The 18706-nt window shown below is 35.6% G+C and overlaps 1 protein-coding gene across 1 annotated transcript in view; it reads right to left on the bottom strand.

Annotated features, from left to right (window-relative positions):
- Window positions 1–7480, bottom strand: part of LOC108772013 (R3H domain-containing protein 1) — a 27436-nt gene extending 19956 nt beyond the window's left edge. The window contains exons 1-3 of the mRNA XM_018537456.1: window positions 7157–7480; window positions 3292–3471; window positions 2176–2462 (exon numbers count right to left, since the gene is read on the bottom strand). Coding sequence (XP_018392958.1) covers window positions 2176–2462; window positions 3292–3307 — 303 coding nt within the window. The 5' untranslated portion in view covers window positions 3308–3471; window positions 7157–7480. The remainder of the gene's footprint in view (window positions 1–2175; window positions 2463–3291; window positions 3472–7156) is intronic.
- Between the last annotated feature and the right edge of the window lie 11226 nt (window positions 7481–18706).

Genomic DNA, 18706 nt, shown 5'->3' with positions numbered 1-18706 from the left:
ATATATATATATATATATATATACACAGGGTAATACATTTTAATCAATAAACTTAAATTTCACCAGAACTATACAAAATATCAAAATTCTGTTTTTACGATATTATGTAATATCAAGGAGAACATATTTTAATTAACAAGATTTGACTTTGGATGGAAGCATTAAGTTTAAATGAAGATTAACTTCATTTTTATAAATATGTTCCCCTCGATACCACCGTAAAAACAGGACTTCGACATCTTACATAATTCCGGAGAAATTCAAATGCGTTGGTTAAAATAGGACACCTTGTATATAACTTTTCCAGTAGTAAAGTTACTGAATTTTTGTACAGTACTAAACTGTTGTACTGTACTGTCGAGATATAGATATTTCTCATTTACTTTCGTTTTCGAAGTTCAAACCCAATGCTGCGCCTTTTATTATATGCTGAGAGGTTTTCTTCTTAGGAGAAATTGAATTCCGTTGCATCCTTCTGGTGGTAGTGTTGCGTACTGCACGTGGATGAGCAACTTTAGTGAAGAGCTTTTGAATATATATTTTTATTTCAACGATTAATTAGTTATTATGATATTATATTTTATTTTTAAAAATATTTTTAATTAGTCTAATTTAGAAAAATACAATTGTTATTTCTTTATCTGATGACATCCAAATAACTATTTAATATAATTGAGTCGCTATTTCACTATCGATTAATAGTATACAAATATTATTACTATAATCATATTTTTACAGTACTGAATACCGTAATAGTTGCTATTACTCTGTATAAAACTAGTTACAGATATTATACTTTACATGTTGCCCTATTTATGTTGTCACAATTATTATATATTTGTTTTCTCTTAGTGTATACATATGTGTCTATAAATCTATTGCTGATTTAAGAAAGGCGTGTAATTTATAAGGTAAAAAAATACAGTTTTTTTTCATAAATTAATACTACAACTCTTTGAGAACATGTTCGTAAAATTTTAGAAGAAAGTTCGAAATACTGCAGTAGATTACTTCAGTAAAAGAAGTGCGGCGCGCAAGTATATATGTAGGTATGCGACAGAAGCTATCGGAATATCCAGAAATATTTGATTCCTATTTACACTAATTTATAAATCAAATGATTTGTTAACGCAATGTCTAGATCGATATATCCAAAACATAAACAAAAGTTTTTAATTCGACCATCCGAACAATGACGCCAAAAAATCTTTATAAAATACTCGAAATCGCTGCTTTTGTTATCTCATTGGCGTTTTCAACAAAAAATATTCTACCGTTTTAATCATGAATAAATTGGAAATTAATATTAGATTGGAATACAAGTACTATGTATGACGCACAGCAGCAAACATGTAAGAAGTGCCAACGACTTAGAGAGAGAGGCCCCAGCATCTCGTAGGCTGGCCCAAATTGCCCGAAATAAAGTTAATGAGAAAATAGGCTGTTGAATGTTTATCGAAGAGAGGATTAGCCTCCGATTACTATAAGTATTCAAAAACTACTATATTTTTACATTAAAAACTTTAAACGCGTTCCTCTCGAAATCTGTTTTTGGTATTTTCTTCAATTTTATATACACGATTACAAAAAAAGTATTTGACTTTATATAAGGCCCATTAATTTTAGATAATGGTTAACCTTCCTCGATTAACCTAAATACTTAAAAGATTAAAAAAAAATAAACATTAACAATTTGTTTTGCATAAAGAAATTTTCACAATCTAGTGAAAATCATAACTTTTTTCAAAGAGAGCTACAGAAAATTTTAATTTATTTTTTTTTAATTTTTTTGTTTCATTTAGGATAAATTAAATAAAAATTAAAAATATTTCTAGATTTTTTGTTTCATACAGACAAGAATTAAAATCGTCAGAATGTACACAGAATGATGACGTCGATGGCGAGGCGCAAACTTCACTGTTAATTTTTTTATTATTAACGATATTTTTATACAAAAAATTTCATTACATTTTAAAAAAATAATATTAAAACGTGCAAGAAGTTTCAAAACGATAAACATTATTATTTCTTTTTTAAAAAATTACGAAAAATCTCCTATTTTTTGGCCTGTTGAACCAGGTGCCCCCTTTAGTGATTTCTTTGAAATATTGAACTTAAAAGTTTCTAATGAGAAAGGAGAATAATACTTTAGACAGTAATTAATGGAACACATACCCGATTGCGAAAGTTCTTGCTTTCAGTGTCCGATTTGTCGGATGGCGAACAGGAGGAAGCGGGACGGTGGAGCGAGTTCGGTATGGGGGATGTGCCTACGTTAGGGTTGGCATTCCCGTCTATCATATCTGACTCCGAGGCGTCCTGATGAGGCGCACCACCGCAGCCACTTATGGCGAGGCCTTGCTTGGAGGACGGCAGTGAGGGCATTCCTCCTCGCACCACCACTGTAGGACTTTCAGGTCGATCTTGCGACCTGCTTCTTTTATATACCACTATGCTCGGTACTGCAATAATAAATGTACATAATTACATTGTTCTCCTATTCAGTTAAGATTTATGCAGAATGTCCCGGTTTTATCGGCCGATTTAAAACCGATTTTGTCTCAACAAAAACGTCAAGTTATCGCTAGATGTGATTTTCCAATCTTTTCTTTTTAAGATGATACATACATATTAGCGCGACTAAAAGCTTTAAATTAAAATTCCATTACGAAAGAATACATTACAAAACTAATTTAAGAATATAATTGTGTCATTTACATCTTAGTTGCCAAGCTCAATCATTGATTCTAAGACTATATATATTGTATTATATATGCTTGCTTAGTCATTTTTGTTGAAGAAGTATCAATTTTAAATCAATTGAAAAATTTGCAGTGAAACATTCGATGCATTATAATTTTTGACCTATATTGTTGTAGCAAATTAAGTTGTATGTTTTATTATACTTTATTATATTATATTATTATTTTATTGTTTCTTCACACTTTCTTTAATAATTCTTTATATTAACGTTTCAAATAAAAATGTACGAAATAAATAACTAATGATTATCATTCAAGCGCATTTAATCGAGCAATAATCGATATGATATTTCTACAGGCGTGATATTTTTACAGCAAAATATATGAATCTACAGCATTAATGGACAATGAGATTTCTCTTTTTCGATGCAATCCCGATCGTCTTTCCCCTATATACATATAATAGATGGCCGTGTGTACATATGTATGTACGATAAATCGCTTTGCCGATCCTGTCATTGCGAAAATATTATAAAACGAGGCAAAAAATTCTGCGAAAATATCGAGAATTCGTGAAAGATACACTTACTCTCCAGGCGGGCCATGAATTAAATGCGTCATGGGGTTACAGTGCAGTACACCCTGTAATTTGTGGAGACTCAACACATACACGCGGGTGCGACTAGCAGTTAATACGTGAATCTTTTGAATAGTATGTAGAACGAGAGGCTGATACTAGGTGCCAGTCCACCTTCCGACATCATATACTCTGTAAGCAGATATAACAACGCACATGACGCTCTCATGTAAAGAATGCAAGACGTAAACGTTCGTTTGATTTTCTATCTTTTTTCAATAATAAACGCGCACGAAGAATAATGAATTGTACTACCCATAGCTGCGCAAATTTATAGCGAATTCAATTTGACGCATTAGTGTGCATTGGTGCATGTTGATTTAATTTGAGTGTTAAAGTCAAAAAAATATAAATATTTCAAATCATAAAATAGATTTTTTACTTAACAGCATAATAAAAGAATTTTAAAGATCTGTTTGAGATAAGACGTATATTGAGAATTTAATGGTTTAATCTGTTTTTATATTTATATCAAACATATCTTTAATATGTGTTGGCGATGGCTTTAATATGCAAGTGAGCACTGAATGTGTCCAATCTAATCCGCTATTAATTAATTAACAATCGGTCATTTTCGACCACAAAATTTAATCAGGATTTAAACTTGAAAAACAATTCCCTGACTTCCTAAACATTTTCTTTTCAGGATGAATTAGAACATTTTCAGAATTGAATTAGAAATATATTTTCTCTGGACTCTGTGTGTGCGTGCGTGCGTGGGTGCATGCGTGTGTGCGTGTTCAATCTTTTTTTTTACACCGAAAAGAACGTTTTAATTATACGGTAAGATGCATTTTAATGAGATGATGCAAAATTTTTAGATATCATGATTAGACTTAATATTTTATAGCTAGAATGTTTGACAGACTTAATTATAAAAACTTGATTAGCATTTTTGATCGAATCTATAAAATTAAATAAAAATATGTTGAGAAAGGTGGCGTCGAGTGGCTCACCGCTCGGTGCGATTGACTCGCGATCCGTAGACCCGAGTTCAATCCCACGTGCGCCCAAACGCGATTTTTCGCGTTTAATGAGCCAAAAAATGGCTCCACCTGGTGATCAAAAGATCTATGATCATCAGCGCCGTTTGGATTCGGCGTTAAATTGTAGGTCCTATACATTAGTATACATCAGTATATATCAATAGATATATGTCTGTTAATGTACAGAGATATAATTAAAGCAAATTGGTGAAGTGTAATTTGTATAAATATAAAATAAGTATCTCTGGTTGTCGTATATACTTATAATATGCAATTATAGTCAGAATATAAAATTAGTCAAAATAAAATTGTGCTTAGAGATTGAAGCAAATTGCGATAAAACGACTACATGCCACTGACTACTATAAAAATTATGTTATAAAAAATAGCAATATTTAGGAGATAAACTGAGGAAAGGATAATATTGGAAAGGATGAAATAAGAGATGGGAAGAAAAAGGAATTAGGAGGGAGAAAAAGACTGTAAGATGTTTAGATATGAATCCGGTAATGCTTCCGTGTCATTCAACTTATTTATCTACAAAACTTCTGTAGTTATACTCAATAGATGTTTTTTTTTTTATTAAAAAGTTATGTTAACCTAATTGTAAATAAATTTCGTATTACTAATAAATTCTGTTCGATAAAAAGAAATTAATTATATATTTATACGATAATTTCTAGACAAATTTTGATTTGTTCGTTTCTAACGGACATAAACGGATATTGGCCAAATCTACTAGATTTCTAATGTACACAATCAGCTTTTTTTTTTAATATACTCACAGAATCTTGGGAAAGAATTACTCGAGATACTTAGAAGGTATTGAAAAGGATAAAAGAACATTCATAAAATGTACTTTTTGTATCATATAAAGTTGAAGCGTAATAAAATATAAGATCGTAAACAAAAAAGATATCAACACTTTAACATTAAAGAGAAATTATTATAAAACGAACTTATCTCAACGTAAAACTTATATAGCAATTTGTATTTAGTAATTTTGCCTTCAAGATCTTGTGTGTACTTTGGAAAAAAATCAGATTGTACATATATAAATTAAAAATCTGGTACATTTCACCTTAGATTTAAATATGTATGAAACAAATCAATTTTTCAATGTTAAAAATGTAGCATTCCGTTACGTAAACAATAAAAGCAAAGTTTTCGTAAAAGGACCGTTTCTACGAAGAGAGAATTGTAAGCTTTTCCAGATAATAAATATATCTTATTAATGTATTATATAGATGTGATAACGTCGTGTACTTTTACAATTTGTCATACAATCTTTTAAAGTTAGTCATACTGTTGTTGAACAATATGTTACTGTTAATGCAATAGTTGTATTACCTGCTAAAAGAGAATAAATGAAAAAAACTGTAATTACATATTATATGTATAAAGAACGAGAGATAACTGTTTGTTATTAATTAGAATAGGAGCTACACAGTCGTCGTATCTTTATGTAAAGCGCGCCCGGTAATTGTTACTTAGGGAAGGTAAAACGTGAAGGTATGAATCACGAGCTTCTATAGATCAGCGTAATACCATGACTCATTTATTCGCGTAACGTTACTGGATTATTAAATGATGAATTTACTTTCGTAGAGTGGCAATATGCGCATACGGCATATTGGAAAGTATTCATCGGTACGTTGTTACGCATCATCATACGTAACGAGATGTTATTAAAAGGGCATTACACTTTAATCGCAATTACGTAGTTACGAAGTTAACCGTCATGAACAAATTTCGCATCACGCATAACTGATCGTGCTTCTATTAATGCGTGATGTATTCCCACGATGCGAAAATTCAATAACCTGGTTGTGCGTGGATGCATAAAAATATCTGACAAATTGGTTCAATTTGCCAATATAATAGCTATGCGCCGGGTAAATAATAAAAATAATGTGATAAATATTTTGCGCATAAATAAAATGAACAAATTGCACGAGCGATGCAGAGGAGGGGGGTTATCGGCATGTATTATCCAGTTCGATATGTATTATCGGCATGTATTATTCAAGTATTATTCAGAACAAAAGTATATCTAAAAATGTCTAAAAGACGACTTAAAAATATCTTACGTTACAATTATAGATTTTGTGTTTATTGAATTAACTATTATAGAATATTATTTATCGCTACTACTGATTATGAGAGCATCTAATTTGCGTTTTAATTACCGTAAGAGTTCATTTTCGTACACTGATTATAGCAGAGATTTTAATCAGTCTTCCTTTACATAACTGCACGCGACATTAAGGAAAATGTTTTAATTATACCAACAAGACGCACACATATACGTTTAATGAAACCAATTATAATTTTTTATTATTATAATTAGATTCGATATTTTGTAACGAAAACATTTGATAGTTTAACTAATAAGAATTCGGTTAGTATTTTCGGTAAAATTTATAAAATATTTATATTTATTATACGTTCTTTCACTAAAAAAATATTTATTATGACTTAATAAATAAATTTAAAAAGGTTATCGAGAAATTCTGATATTATATATTTAACAGGAGTTAATCATGCTTATCTGGTAATTTCAAGAAAAATTTTATTTGGTTATTTATCAATAAACATACTGATTATTATAAATCTAACAGATTTCCAGTTTGTGCAAGATTTTTTCCAGTGAAAGACTTGTTAGTCTACAAAATCTAGTTTTACAAAATCTCCGCTGTAATTAGAGTTCACAGGAATATTTCGCAATGACTTAACCAAAACGCCAATTGCAATAAAAAAAAAAATGGAAGACGTCGATTTCATAAGCAAACCAGGCGACAAAATTAATTCTCTTTTACTTTCCCACAAACCTCCAGTTAAATTCAACGGTCTCCATATCAGCTAATTGCGAAAGTGTGCGTATCATCACGTTAAATTTAAACCGGAAATGCGACTGCGGCGTTCCGCGGTACTCGTGCTACTTTTCCTCCACGCTTCTGCCGCATTCCTCTTCGCGACGCGGATAAATTTATCCTCCATTCTCGACGACGACGCGCCAATCACAAATCGCCCTCGATCGTTGTTGATTAGACACAGCTTGCATTTTTCGGTTTCCTTCTGTCTTCGCACTCTTTCCTTCCAGTCTCTCTCTCTCTCTCTCTTTCCCTCTCTCTCTCTCTTCTCTCTCTCTCTCTCTCTCTCTCTCTCTCTCTCTCTCTCACTCTCTCTCTCTCTCTCAGTCTTTATTTTTATTAGGTCTTTATAATCGATGAAACAATTTTTCGCGCATACTCAAACACATGATTATACACATCGTTCATCCGTTCTCACTTTTTTCCACCGATCGTTTTCATTCAACCGAACTTTTGCTTTGTTCCTTGCTGTTCGAATCGTGCCAATTAATAAAAAATTCTTATGTTAAACATCACTCTTTCCAGCGGATAATACTTTCGTGTTTGCATCGTAAATAGGATCGGAATGATTTGCATATGGAGTCCTCTTCATTATCAAATCGAATTGTGTTTGTAAACGCGATTGGTTCGCGGATTTCTCGTAATTATTTTCTTCTTCAATACTGATCTCATTCCCATGTATCTGAAGTAATTGTGCAGAACACTGTCGACCGTTTGCGTACGTGTTATCGCCGATAAACCACGCTCGACCTTGTAAAAGCGATCCGAATTATTCGTCGATCTGTAGAGCGCGACGATCCACGGAAAACATATTTTTCCTTCCTCAATCTCTTCTCGACGGTTGTTCAACTATTATCGCGAGAATATCCTCCCGAGGGGTGCACCTCGCTCGTAAAAGCGATCGAGAGACATTGTCATCGGAACGGCCTCTACTGTGATATGAGAAATATGACGATCTTCAGGAAAAATCAGATCAAGCATCAGAATTACTGTCGAAAAACGAACAGTTCCTAAGAATAATTTGGAGCATTATCACAATATTCCTTAATATCGTTGATCACAGAATAGCGCAAGATGTCCACACACCATTGACATAACAATTTACGTCGGTAGCAAGCTCTAGATATTATATCACTGATTCGCGCTCCAGGAATATCCCGGGAAACTGAAATCGCGCTACTCGGCGATCGATCGACGATCCCGAGACCCGGTCGAGCGGAAATACAAGTTATCGCGACCTTCCGGCTACGATTTTTGAGGGCCAAGAAAGCACACTTTGGCAAGACTTCGCGGCGTCTCGAAAATAGCAGAACGCTTCTCTTCCTCTCTCTCCTTTCCTTCCTCTCGTTCCTTGCGCGCGCGGAATCTGGTGCCGTCACACGTTTCTCTTTAGTGTTCACTGTGTCGTGGCGCGCATTTCACGGGATTCACGGAATTGAGGTACGATTGTCGCCAAAAGGGAAATAGACGACGAAAGAGCAAGCGAACATCATTTGGAATGGAAACGACAAGATGCAAACGAGCGTGGTTACAATTCGGCGATGACTATAAGCGATCTGGACCAGCTGAAAGCTTTGCCGAGCGTAACGTCACGTCACCACGGTATCGCTTTGCGCGAGAGACTGAGAGAGACGTGCGCGGCGCGCGCGGCTTACCCGATTGAGGAAGAGCGGCAAGGGGATGTCTGGCACGTCGAAAGAAACGAGAATGTAGCGGAGGCAATGAGTGAGTGAGAAAAAAAGAAAGAGAGAGAGAGAGAGATTCACGCTTTCTCTCTCGATGGAAGCAAAATGCTGACGAGAGCGATGGAGATGGATAATCTCGATAAGCGATAAGGGGGTGAAGACGCCATTGCCAAAGGGTGTCACAAAGAGAAATGCAAAGAGAAGATGATGTACAGGAGTGATCAGAATAATCGGAAGAAGGTGGTAAAGCACAGAGAACGGAGATAAGTGGTACTGGTTAAGGAAATAAGAAAGGGATAAAGAGATAAGGTGGAGAGATATATAATGTATTGGTCGAGTGCGCACGCGTGCGCGGGTCCATGTGTACCCGGTGTACGCTGTGAAACCGCTGATCAGGGGAAACCCGAGTCGATTTAAATCCTATATGGGAACTATTTAAACAAAATATAAATATCTGCTTTGCGGGACATTATGACCGTTTATTACGCGAATTTATACTTCCTGCATGGAAAGAACGAGAATTTCGTCTCTGTTCGAGACAACGATATGTTTCATACGCGCGCATGAAAGCACAAAGTGAAGCTTTTTCCCCAACGATATTAATCGTTTTGACAAACGTTTCAAGTGAAACGAGCGCGTGGCGACATCGAGTTCTAACAAATTGGATTTATCACGCGCGATAACTATTTTTTTTATACTACGATCAGCTAAAACCTTTCCGATAAATATTAAAAGTGCCTGGGGGCAATGTAGTTTACAATATGGAAGTATGTGTTTGTTTTAAGTCCACAGACCATCGACGAGCATTCGAGCTAAAGCCCTGTCATATGCCCTACGGTAATCGCCGACTATCGATAAATTCTCCGCTTTTGTTGCGAGATGAACGTCACTGTCGCTGCTTCTTTCTCTTTCTCTCTTTTTCGTCCCTTCCTCCCCCTCCCCTTTCGCTCTTTCTTTCTTCCTCCCTCCCTCCCGCCCTTCCTCCACTACAGTCGCAACAGGCGAGATTAAAATAGATTCTGTATTTCATCCGTAAACACTACAAGCGTCATTCTGCATGCAAATTTTGCATTTAACTGCGAAAAAAAAAAAAAAAACTAGAGTAAACCCATTTTTCACCGATATTCACAGTCGATTCTTACATTTAACGACTGTCTCAAGATGTCATAAAGCGATCAGAGAGTCGTATTAATTTTGCGACATTACTTAAGACGGTCTTAAAGTAAGAATCGAATACAAATACTGGTCTTCGAGATTCTTCATTTCTGAGTTTTACCAGTCGAGAAAGAACCCTTCATGGCATGGTATCTCAAAGCAACCGCTCAATCATTAATCACGAAAACCTGTGAAAGCAATGTGAGAAAACCTTCTTGCCCCACATTCGTGAATCGACTGCTCCCGTGAACCAGTGCACCGTCAGCACGCGTGAGTGTGTGTGTGCGCGCGCACGTGCAACCAAGTGCGAATGGTGTCTATGACCCATATAACACGCCCAAGCGTAACTAGGTCGTACACCCCTGTGATCCCTGGAATAAATATAGGGTGTCCCACTCGAAAAAAATACGCCAGGGTGTATTGATTCGTGGGTGTCGTACGCATATACCTGTGTATCGTCTACAAAAGAAATTTTGTTTTAGCAATGCTGAAAAAGAAAACGTAACATCGAGTAAATTTAGTATAGATTATATAGTTATCTGAATTAATTAAAGAGAGAGCCCGAGGAAATATCTAATAAAATGATAATATCGATAGATAAGATCACGCCTTTGGATAAACCACGTTGGAGCGACACCCCGGCAAAAATAATTGAAAATTTTCTCTACAGGCCAAGCTTAAATTGCAACGTATCGATCGCCATAGACGACGTAAGAGACGTGTTGATTCGATTATAAAGGACATATTGTTCTACGAGGTTGATTCTATCAAGAGAGCGCGAGTGGGAGACGCTCAGTTTACCGACGACAATATCCCGGTTACGCCGCGTAAATATTTTTCCTCGCAACTCTAAAGCTCACCCCTGTGATAGAAATCGATTGCAGACGAGAACGACCGCGCGTTTACGCGATGCGGGCGGGCGAGAGGGAGAAAGAAATGAATGCAATTCCTATCAATTCGTGGGAGGTGATGTCCGTAATTAATTAGACATCCGATAATTTTGTTACAATTATTAACCGATAACACTAATTGTAAGATATTTGTCGGAACAATTCTAGAAAAAATGCATCATTCGCAACAAAATTAACGTAATACTTAATTTTGGAATAAAAAAGATTAGGATAGTTATAAATTTCTACAAAAATCTTACTAGTTTTCTTTTTGTAAATTGAATGATGTAGAGTAAAGTCGTGTTCTTTAGAGAAAACTCGATTTTTTAAATTACTCGAAAACTTAAATCACGAGTTTTACGTCACGAGTATTCAATTTTTATCACATACCTTTCAAGTTGATGTCATATTACATTAATTTATTAAAATATACAAAAACGACTTTCAAAAGTAACAAATAATAAAACTATCCGTTCGTATTATATTTGTGAAACTCAATTTATGAAAATTTTATCGTTTTACGAACTGTTGATTATAATGTGTTAAATAAAAACCAACTTCAATACTACCAAACTAACCCAGCTTTGATAAATCTAACAAAATCTATATTTATAATGGACTTGCTACAATCGTTACCTAAGCTTTAAATCTTAAGCCATAAGAAATTGCCCAATCAATTATTCCTCTCACATTCGACTGTGATTGGTCAATTTTTAACGACTTAAGGGAATGCTGGAGTGATCGAATTATTGAGACATTACAGTCGTATAAAGAAATATCTCTGAATTGACTGAACGAAAAAAAAAAAAAAAAATCTTTTTACAAGATTAAAGACGCAAAGTTAAGAAGTGATGCAGTAGATTTATATCGACGTTAATTAAGTTGGATCATCTTTCCAGCTTCACCAAGTCTTAAGTAATGGCTTATCATAGAAAGTCATTAATAATTATAAAAAATCGCTATTAGTAATAAGTAATTCGAGAGAAATGAAAAAGATACCTATTACACATTATCCCATCGCATATTAATTATAAGCAAATTGCAAATAAATTAGAACTAAAAAGATAAAAATATATAAACATTTTTATTCTTATATAATTCACGTATCTTCTGTTATAATTTACAATAACAATAAGCTACCTGTTTGTCAAATCTTCCTTCGTTTGAAAAATTTTGAAGCAAAATAAACATCTCGAATGCAAGATTACTTAAAAAAAAAAAAAAAAAAAAAAATAATTCGATACTATATTATTAGTATTATTGTATTGATCACTGTAAATATTCCACGTGATACCTCACAATCAGTCGCAGTAACGAAACACATCCATGATGTCATATTCCTCAACGTGGAACATCTCCACACAGCGGTGAATTCGCCGGTAGAGTCAGCGGTTCCTAATATTCCCGAGGTCTAACCCAATTTCCGTAGGATGACCTAGGGTACAGATACGGGGAGGAAGCAGGCAAAGCACAGGTACGGCAGGATATTCCGTTAGGAGGCGTGAGATGTATCCGCGGGATAGGAGAGAACGCGAAGCTTTAGAGGCCGTTCCGTCAGGAGAGGGAAAGTGTAGGCGGAGGGAAGGGATGCTCCGTTCAGTTTTAGCAATACCAGTAACCAGTGCCAGTCCGATGCACCCCCTTGTAGCCATGGAAACGACCTACTCTCCCTGGACGGACGCGCATCGGGCACCCTCGTGCGCAAGAGTTAAACATTCGAATAAGGATATTTGCTCGAACGCTCTTTGAACTTCTCCTCTTCACTCCTCCCCGACATTTTGCAGCAACACTGTGATTTCGACCAAATCCAGATCAACCCTCTATTTAACACCGGCGATCACTTGTGGATAAATATTTTATTTTCTGCTCGATTAGCTGCGTCGCGAGATCTCATAAATCTAATGTGATCGTGGTATTGAATCTCTATTGAAGCCGAAATCCTCGAGCGAAAGAAGAGTCATGTTGTTCTTGCGAGTAACCTCTCGGTCTGTAGATATACCTTAGAGATTTGCTCTCTGTTCTTGTTCCTACGAAAGTCCATGGAATTATTGGATTTTAGATGAACATATCAACCTACAAAATAAATTTTAAAAGTATAACTCGATGCATGATTTGTTTAAATCTCATGCGATTGTTTTACAATTATTCGATGCGACAATAGCTGTGTTTCAGCTCTGTCTGCTCGCAAAGTGTGTAACGCGCATCAAATGTTGTCACGAGGCAAACGGTCTACCTTTGTTCTAATTTGCAGACATGCGTGCGCGCGTCCCGTTCTTGGGACAAAAGAGAACAGTCCAAATAAAACGTTATAGATTCCAACGAGATCGCGATATAATACACACTGATTTATTATTTATTTATACAGTTATTCAATTAAAGTGTAGTACATTGCTAAGCAAACATGGCAAGTTCCCTCCAAAATACATAGCTGAGAGTTCAAAAACTCGCAACATCTCTACATTGTTTCTTCTATGAAACTCTAAAGAAGAGTAGAGATGTGTGGCTAACGCACGAATTGGTGCGGAACACGTAGGGATGCTTTCCACAAAGGAAACGATCGAAATATAAAATGCGATCTAAAATCATTTCTATTCAGGTCACCCGTTATAGCGATCGACCGGGTACCGACCTGGGTTGCTGAACTCTATGGCCCATATATCGGCAAATAGGTCAGAGAATAAATGACGAAGACGTACGGGGTTCATCCCTTGAGACCGGAGCTGCCTTTGTAGGAATTCGCTTCTGATTTTATGAAGAACTCCATATTTTCGTCCGATCGTAAATAACCAAGAAAATCTGTCGTGGTTCATCCATTCTAGATTCAAAATTTCGTTAAGAATTAAAGCAACAAAAAATATAAGATGCAAGTTCAATGGATCAAAGCTCTGATGTTATTACCGAAATTTTGTGAAGAATCCTTTCGGCTTCCAGCTTTGTCAGCAAGTAACGATTGTACCTTCTACTTCGATTAATCTAACATAAGAGAATTGAAACGCTTTGTTCAATAAAAAGTGTGAGACATGTTCCAGTAAAAAATGTGAGACGAGATTATGACAAGATATAGAGAGCGAATGTATTGTTTATATCTCTCTTCTTCGACAATTTTCTATACAAATAAAAAATAAACAAAAGTTTCTCAAATATAACGCAAACTTCAGATAATTCTATTAAAATTCCGCAAAGTATAGCGTTCCTTAAAAAAGTAATTTATGAGCGAGAAAATGTTGTCTGGTTAATAAATTATATTCTCGGTTAATCAGAGAGCAGTACACACATAGGTACAATGTGTTATAAATTGTAACATAAAATACACATACATCTCCCTCACACTTTCTCTTTCCGGCTGGTCCTCTCTCTCTCTCTCTCTCCGGCTGGTCCTCTCTCTCTCTCTCTCTCTCTCTCTCTCTCTCTCTCTCTACACTTTTGCATTACGTTTTTATTATATTGTTATCTATATATTAGGTTATTGAAATTATTGTGGATCAAAATACAAAAATGTTGTATTTTAGGAATAATATAAATTTTATTTAATTAAAAAATGAACACACACACACACGGATTAGCATTATAATTTGGACCTAGCTTACTGTTTTAAATTTACTTTTAAAATTCAGATAATTACAATGAAATTTTTCAAAATGAGCACATTTTTTTCGAATAATTTTTTTACCAACAGAACTTTCTTTGAAGAAGGCAGTGTTACTATTTCCATCTGATTGAGTTCACTATTATTATAACTTTACCAATCAATTTTTGACTAATCTATATTGATAATGTACGACGAAGAGAAATGAGTTCGTTATTAGAACAAAGATTTATTACATGACAATTTGGTAGAAAAATAGATTGATCAGTTATTATTGCGAATCATTTCTTATCATTCGTTAATGTAACAAATAATACTCAGTTTACGATACAAACCACATTTAGTATATTTATAAATAGCAGTCGACCAGCCAACGGTCGACCGTTCGGTACAGAAGGCGCGAGTAAATCTTCCGCTTGCTGATTTTGAATATCAAAGAACGTTACACTCGAGTTAGATCTTCATCTAATGCCATATTTTTCTGTAATAGTCTAATGTATTTATTGTAGATATATTACTCAAAAATATTACCCTATGTTTATTATATTTTTCGTAATAGTGTAAAATAATCACTTGGGGATGTTACAATTTTTTTTTGTGCATAACTTTTTTTTGGAGGGTGGACAAATGAAAATAACGGGTGGACAAACGTGGACAAACAGTGGACAAACGAATGCAATAATGATTTTACCAATATTCGCATTTAGGGGTGCCAACTTCACAAAGCAGCTCTGTGAAGTTGGCACCCCTAAATGCGAATATTGGTAAAATCATTATTGCATTCGTTTGTCCACTGTTTGTCCACGTTTGTCCACCCGTTATTTTCGTTTGTCCACCCTATGTTTATTATATTTTTCGTAATAGTGTAAAATAATCACTTGGGGGTGTTACAATCTTTTTTTGTGTATAACCTTTTTTTGCGGGGTGGACCAAAGAAAATAACGGGTGGCCAAACGTGGACCAACAGTGGACAAACGAATGCAATAATGATATTACCAATATTCACATTTAGGGGTGCCAACTTCACAGAGCGCTACGCGCGCGATTCTTTTTTTTTTGAACGACCATATAATTTTCTCTTACAAAATTTACACCAAAGCATAGTCGATTAAGCTTTAAATTATAATTACATTTCTTTGCGTCTTATTAAATTCGTCATATTTAGAAAATCTTATTGATTTCCGCAACATTTCCGTCTGCCATATTGAATTTAAAAATTTGGAACACGGAATCAAAATCAGCGTTCGCGGTAACCCCTATTTACCTAATTTCGCTGAAATTTTTATGTATTTCGCAACACTTTCGTCCGCCATTTTGGATTAACCATTTGGAATTTCCTAATTTTGATCACGGATTCGAAATCAGCGTCCGCGTAAGCCCCCTTAATCCAAATTTCGCCGAAATCGGAAAACCTTTAAGATTTTCGCATCTTTTCCGTCCGCCATATTGGATAAGTCTTTTTTAATTATCATAATTTTTACCATGTTTTTAAAAGAGCGTCCCCGAAAATTCCTTGTTACCAAAATTCACCATTTTCGGATTATTTTAACTGCCTCAACGAATAGAGGCTTCAAAAAAGCGTGACACGCCAATTTTAAGATATTGATCAATAACAAGTAATAATTAGCATTAGTCTCCATGGCAGAAAAATTATCTTGCACAACAAATCAAAAGTAACATATATATTCGTTTTCGGTATCGATACATTTTTAATATCCCTATAAATCCTACAAATCAAATTCCTTACACGTACTAATGGCTTATTAAATTAACAATTTTTTTTCTCTTCGTGCATTTAAACTATTAAAGTAATAAAGCATAAAAATTTTATGATAATTTGAACATTATTATTCCAATTATTACAAAAAAAAATATTAATACTTTGCGGGTAAAGAGAAATTCTTACGAATTATCGGAGAAGCATTAAAAAAAAAAGATCTTGGGTTTTTCTGCTTGTTTTACGTTCGGAAAAATCTGGCATTAGACGAAGATGTAACTGGAGTGTAAACGTTCTTTGATATTCAGGACCATAAAATCAGCAAGTGGAAGATTCACTCGCGCCTTTCATGCCGACCGATCGGTCGGCCGTTAGCTGGTCGACCGCTATTTATAATGGAAATATTTTCGCAACTATACTTCTCTACCGCGCACCACTGGTCCCGACATCGACCACTGCCCACATATCGACGGATACACGTCTCGGTGCGCTAAAAGCGCGCCTACGATCTCTCGTGACGTCTTTTTCTCTCTCCTTCGATCATCCTTCCGCGTACAGCAATCCTCACTTATAATAAGCGCTATGTGTTACGTCAAAAATAATATATTAATTGTATCAAACTTATACACCAATTATTTCTAGAAACAGCGAGAACTTAACGAACCAAATCCCATTCTATCCTTTCCATGAATCTTTCGTCATTTTTTCTAAATTAAGATTTGGTCTTACAGCGCCTTACGAAATTATTCATAAATATCGTAAAAATAAGCGAGGACAAAAGAATACGCAAATGCACTTTTATCGATAAATGCACAACCATCTTTGACTCTCCCTTTACCCTCTTCATTTCCCGTCTAATATAGGCGGGAGATTATTAATCAAGTGATATACGATCGTGCGCGTGTTGGACATCAACATTATAAGTATTTTTATTATCCGAGCGAAAAATCGGTTTACTCCTATAGAGCGGAGTTTGGAAATGATTATGTTGAATTTCATTCTATGCTGCCGCGTCGCGCGTCGAGAGAGAAAAATAATGGAGGAACGCGATTGACGTAGAACGTTATTTCGTGGCCGGCCGGCCTCTCGGGAAGGATACACCAGAATACACCGAAATTGGAAACAGGCGCGTGAAAAGGTGTATGGTTTCTGTCGCGCACGGGCCACAGCGCGTGCAGATCAATACCGGCCGCGAGTCGCCCTCCCCCTCCCCCCCCCCTCTCTCTCTCTCTCTCTCTCTCTCGCTCTCTGTCTTTTGTGAAATCTTCTAATTTGTTCTCTCTGTCTTATATAATCCATCTACGCATTACACGTGCAACTTCCACATTGCCGAATCTTCACATTATTGATGAACATTAGGAGAACTGATTTCACAGAAGCAGCGTGACATTTGCTCTTTATCGACATATCTTATAATATAGGAATAAAACAAAGTAAAACGTTAAGTGACGTTCGATTGTTTGCATAGCAAAAATATAAATTGATACAACGACCAAAAATGAGCAAATGAGATATTGAAAAAGTAATATTTAATATACAATATATATTTAAGGACAAAGCAACTAAAAATTTAATACAAATTTTTGTACCTGAAATATAGACAGGTGACCTATTGTGCATCATGATGGAAGTCCCGTCACGTGATCTGAGATCTCGAACTAATTAGAAATTGAGCTCATTTGCAGCATGAACGAGTCACGTAAATTTCTGCAAATGAACTCAAAACTTGATTGGCTGATAAATCCCCTACTTTCAATCCACTGCGCATCCGCCGGAATGGGTCACCCGTCTAATTTCATTACTATGCAAAATTACTTCCATGCTCAATTTAAATTTTTTTGAATCTATAATTTCGACATAGTTTGGCATGCAGGTCGAAATTCAAGGGGACCAATAAAATAGGTTAAGAAACGTGTGTTTTTGGGGTCACTCTGTTATTAAAGATGCATGTATACACACGTAAAGTACGTGTTAAAAAAATCACTTCATTTCCCCCGTATAAATCGTGTGACTCTGACTGATTATCCTTGACAGTCTTTGATAAATTGCATATGCCACGCGATGGAATTCCCGCGAAAAAGTGGGGATACTGAGACGCTCAATGATTTAAATCTCCCTTCTCTTTCACGGTAAAGCGAGATATTCCGTGATACATAATGGCGGGCAAATTATCAGATATCGCAGAGTGGCGACTGAAGAACTTGACCTTCACCTCGGCCCAGTACCTTCGATCGAGGGATCCCTTGAAGAATGATTATCATAGAAGATACCTTGGCTTTTGTGTGTGTGCCGGGCGCACGTGACGTCGTCTTACTCCCACGTGCTACACGTGCGAGTCTGACACGCCATGCCGATTTACGGGAAACGGGAAACAAGGAAGTAAAGAAGAGGTTGTATCGTGAGAGTGAAAAATCTGTGTCTTCTTTCGACTGCCAAAATCCCGTAATTCGCCTTCTGATACGGCTACATGCGCGC

The sequence above is a fragment of the Cyphomyrmex costatus genome, unplaced genomic scaffold, assembly GCF_001594065.2.
Source record: "Cyphomyrmex costatus isolate MS0001 unplaced genomic scaffold, Ccosl1.0 scaffold172, whole genome shotgun sequence".
NCBI lineage: Eukaryota > Metazoa > Arthropoda > Insecta > Hymenoptera > Formicidae > Cyphomyrmex > Cyphomyrmex costatus.
The sequence above is the reverse complement of the archived record's forward strand: the minus strand, read 5'-3'. Positions and strand labels throughout refer to the sequence as shown.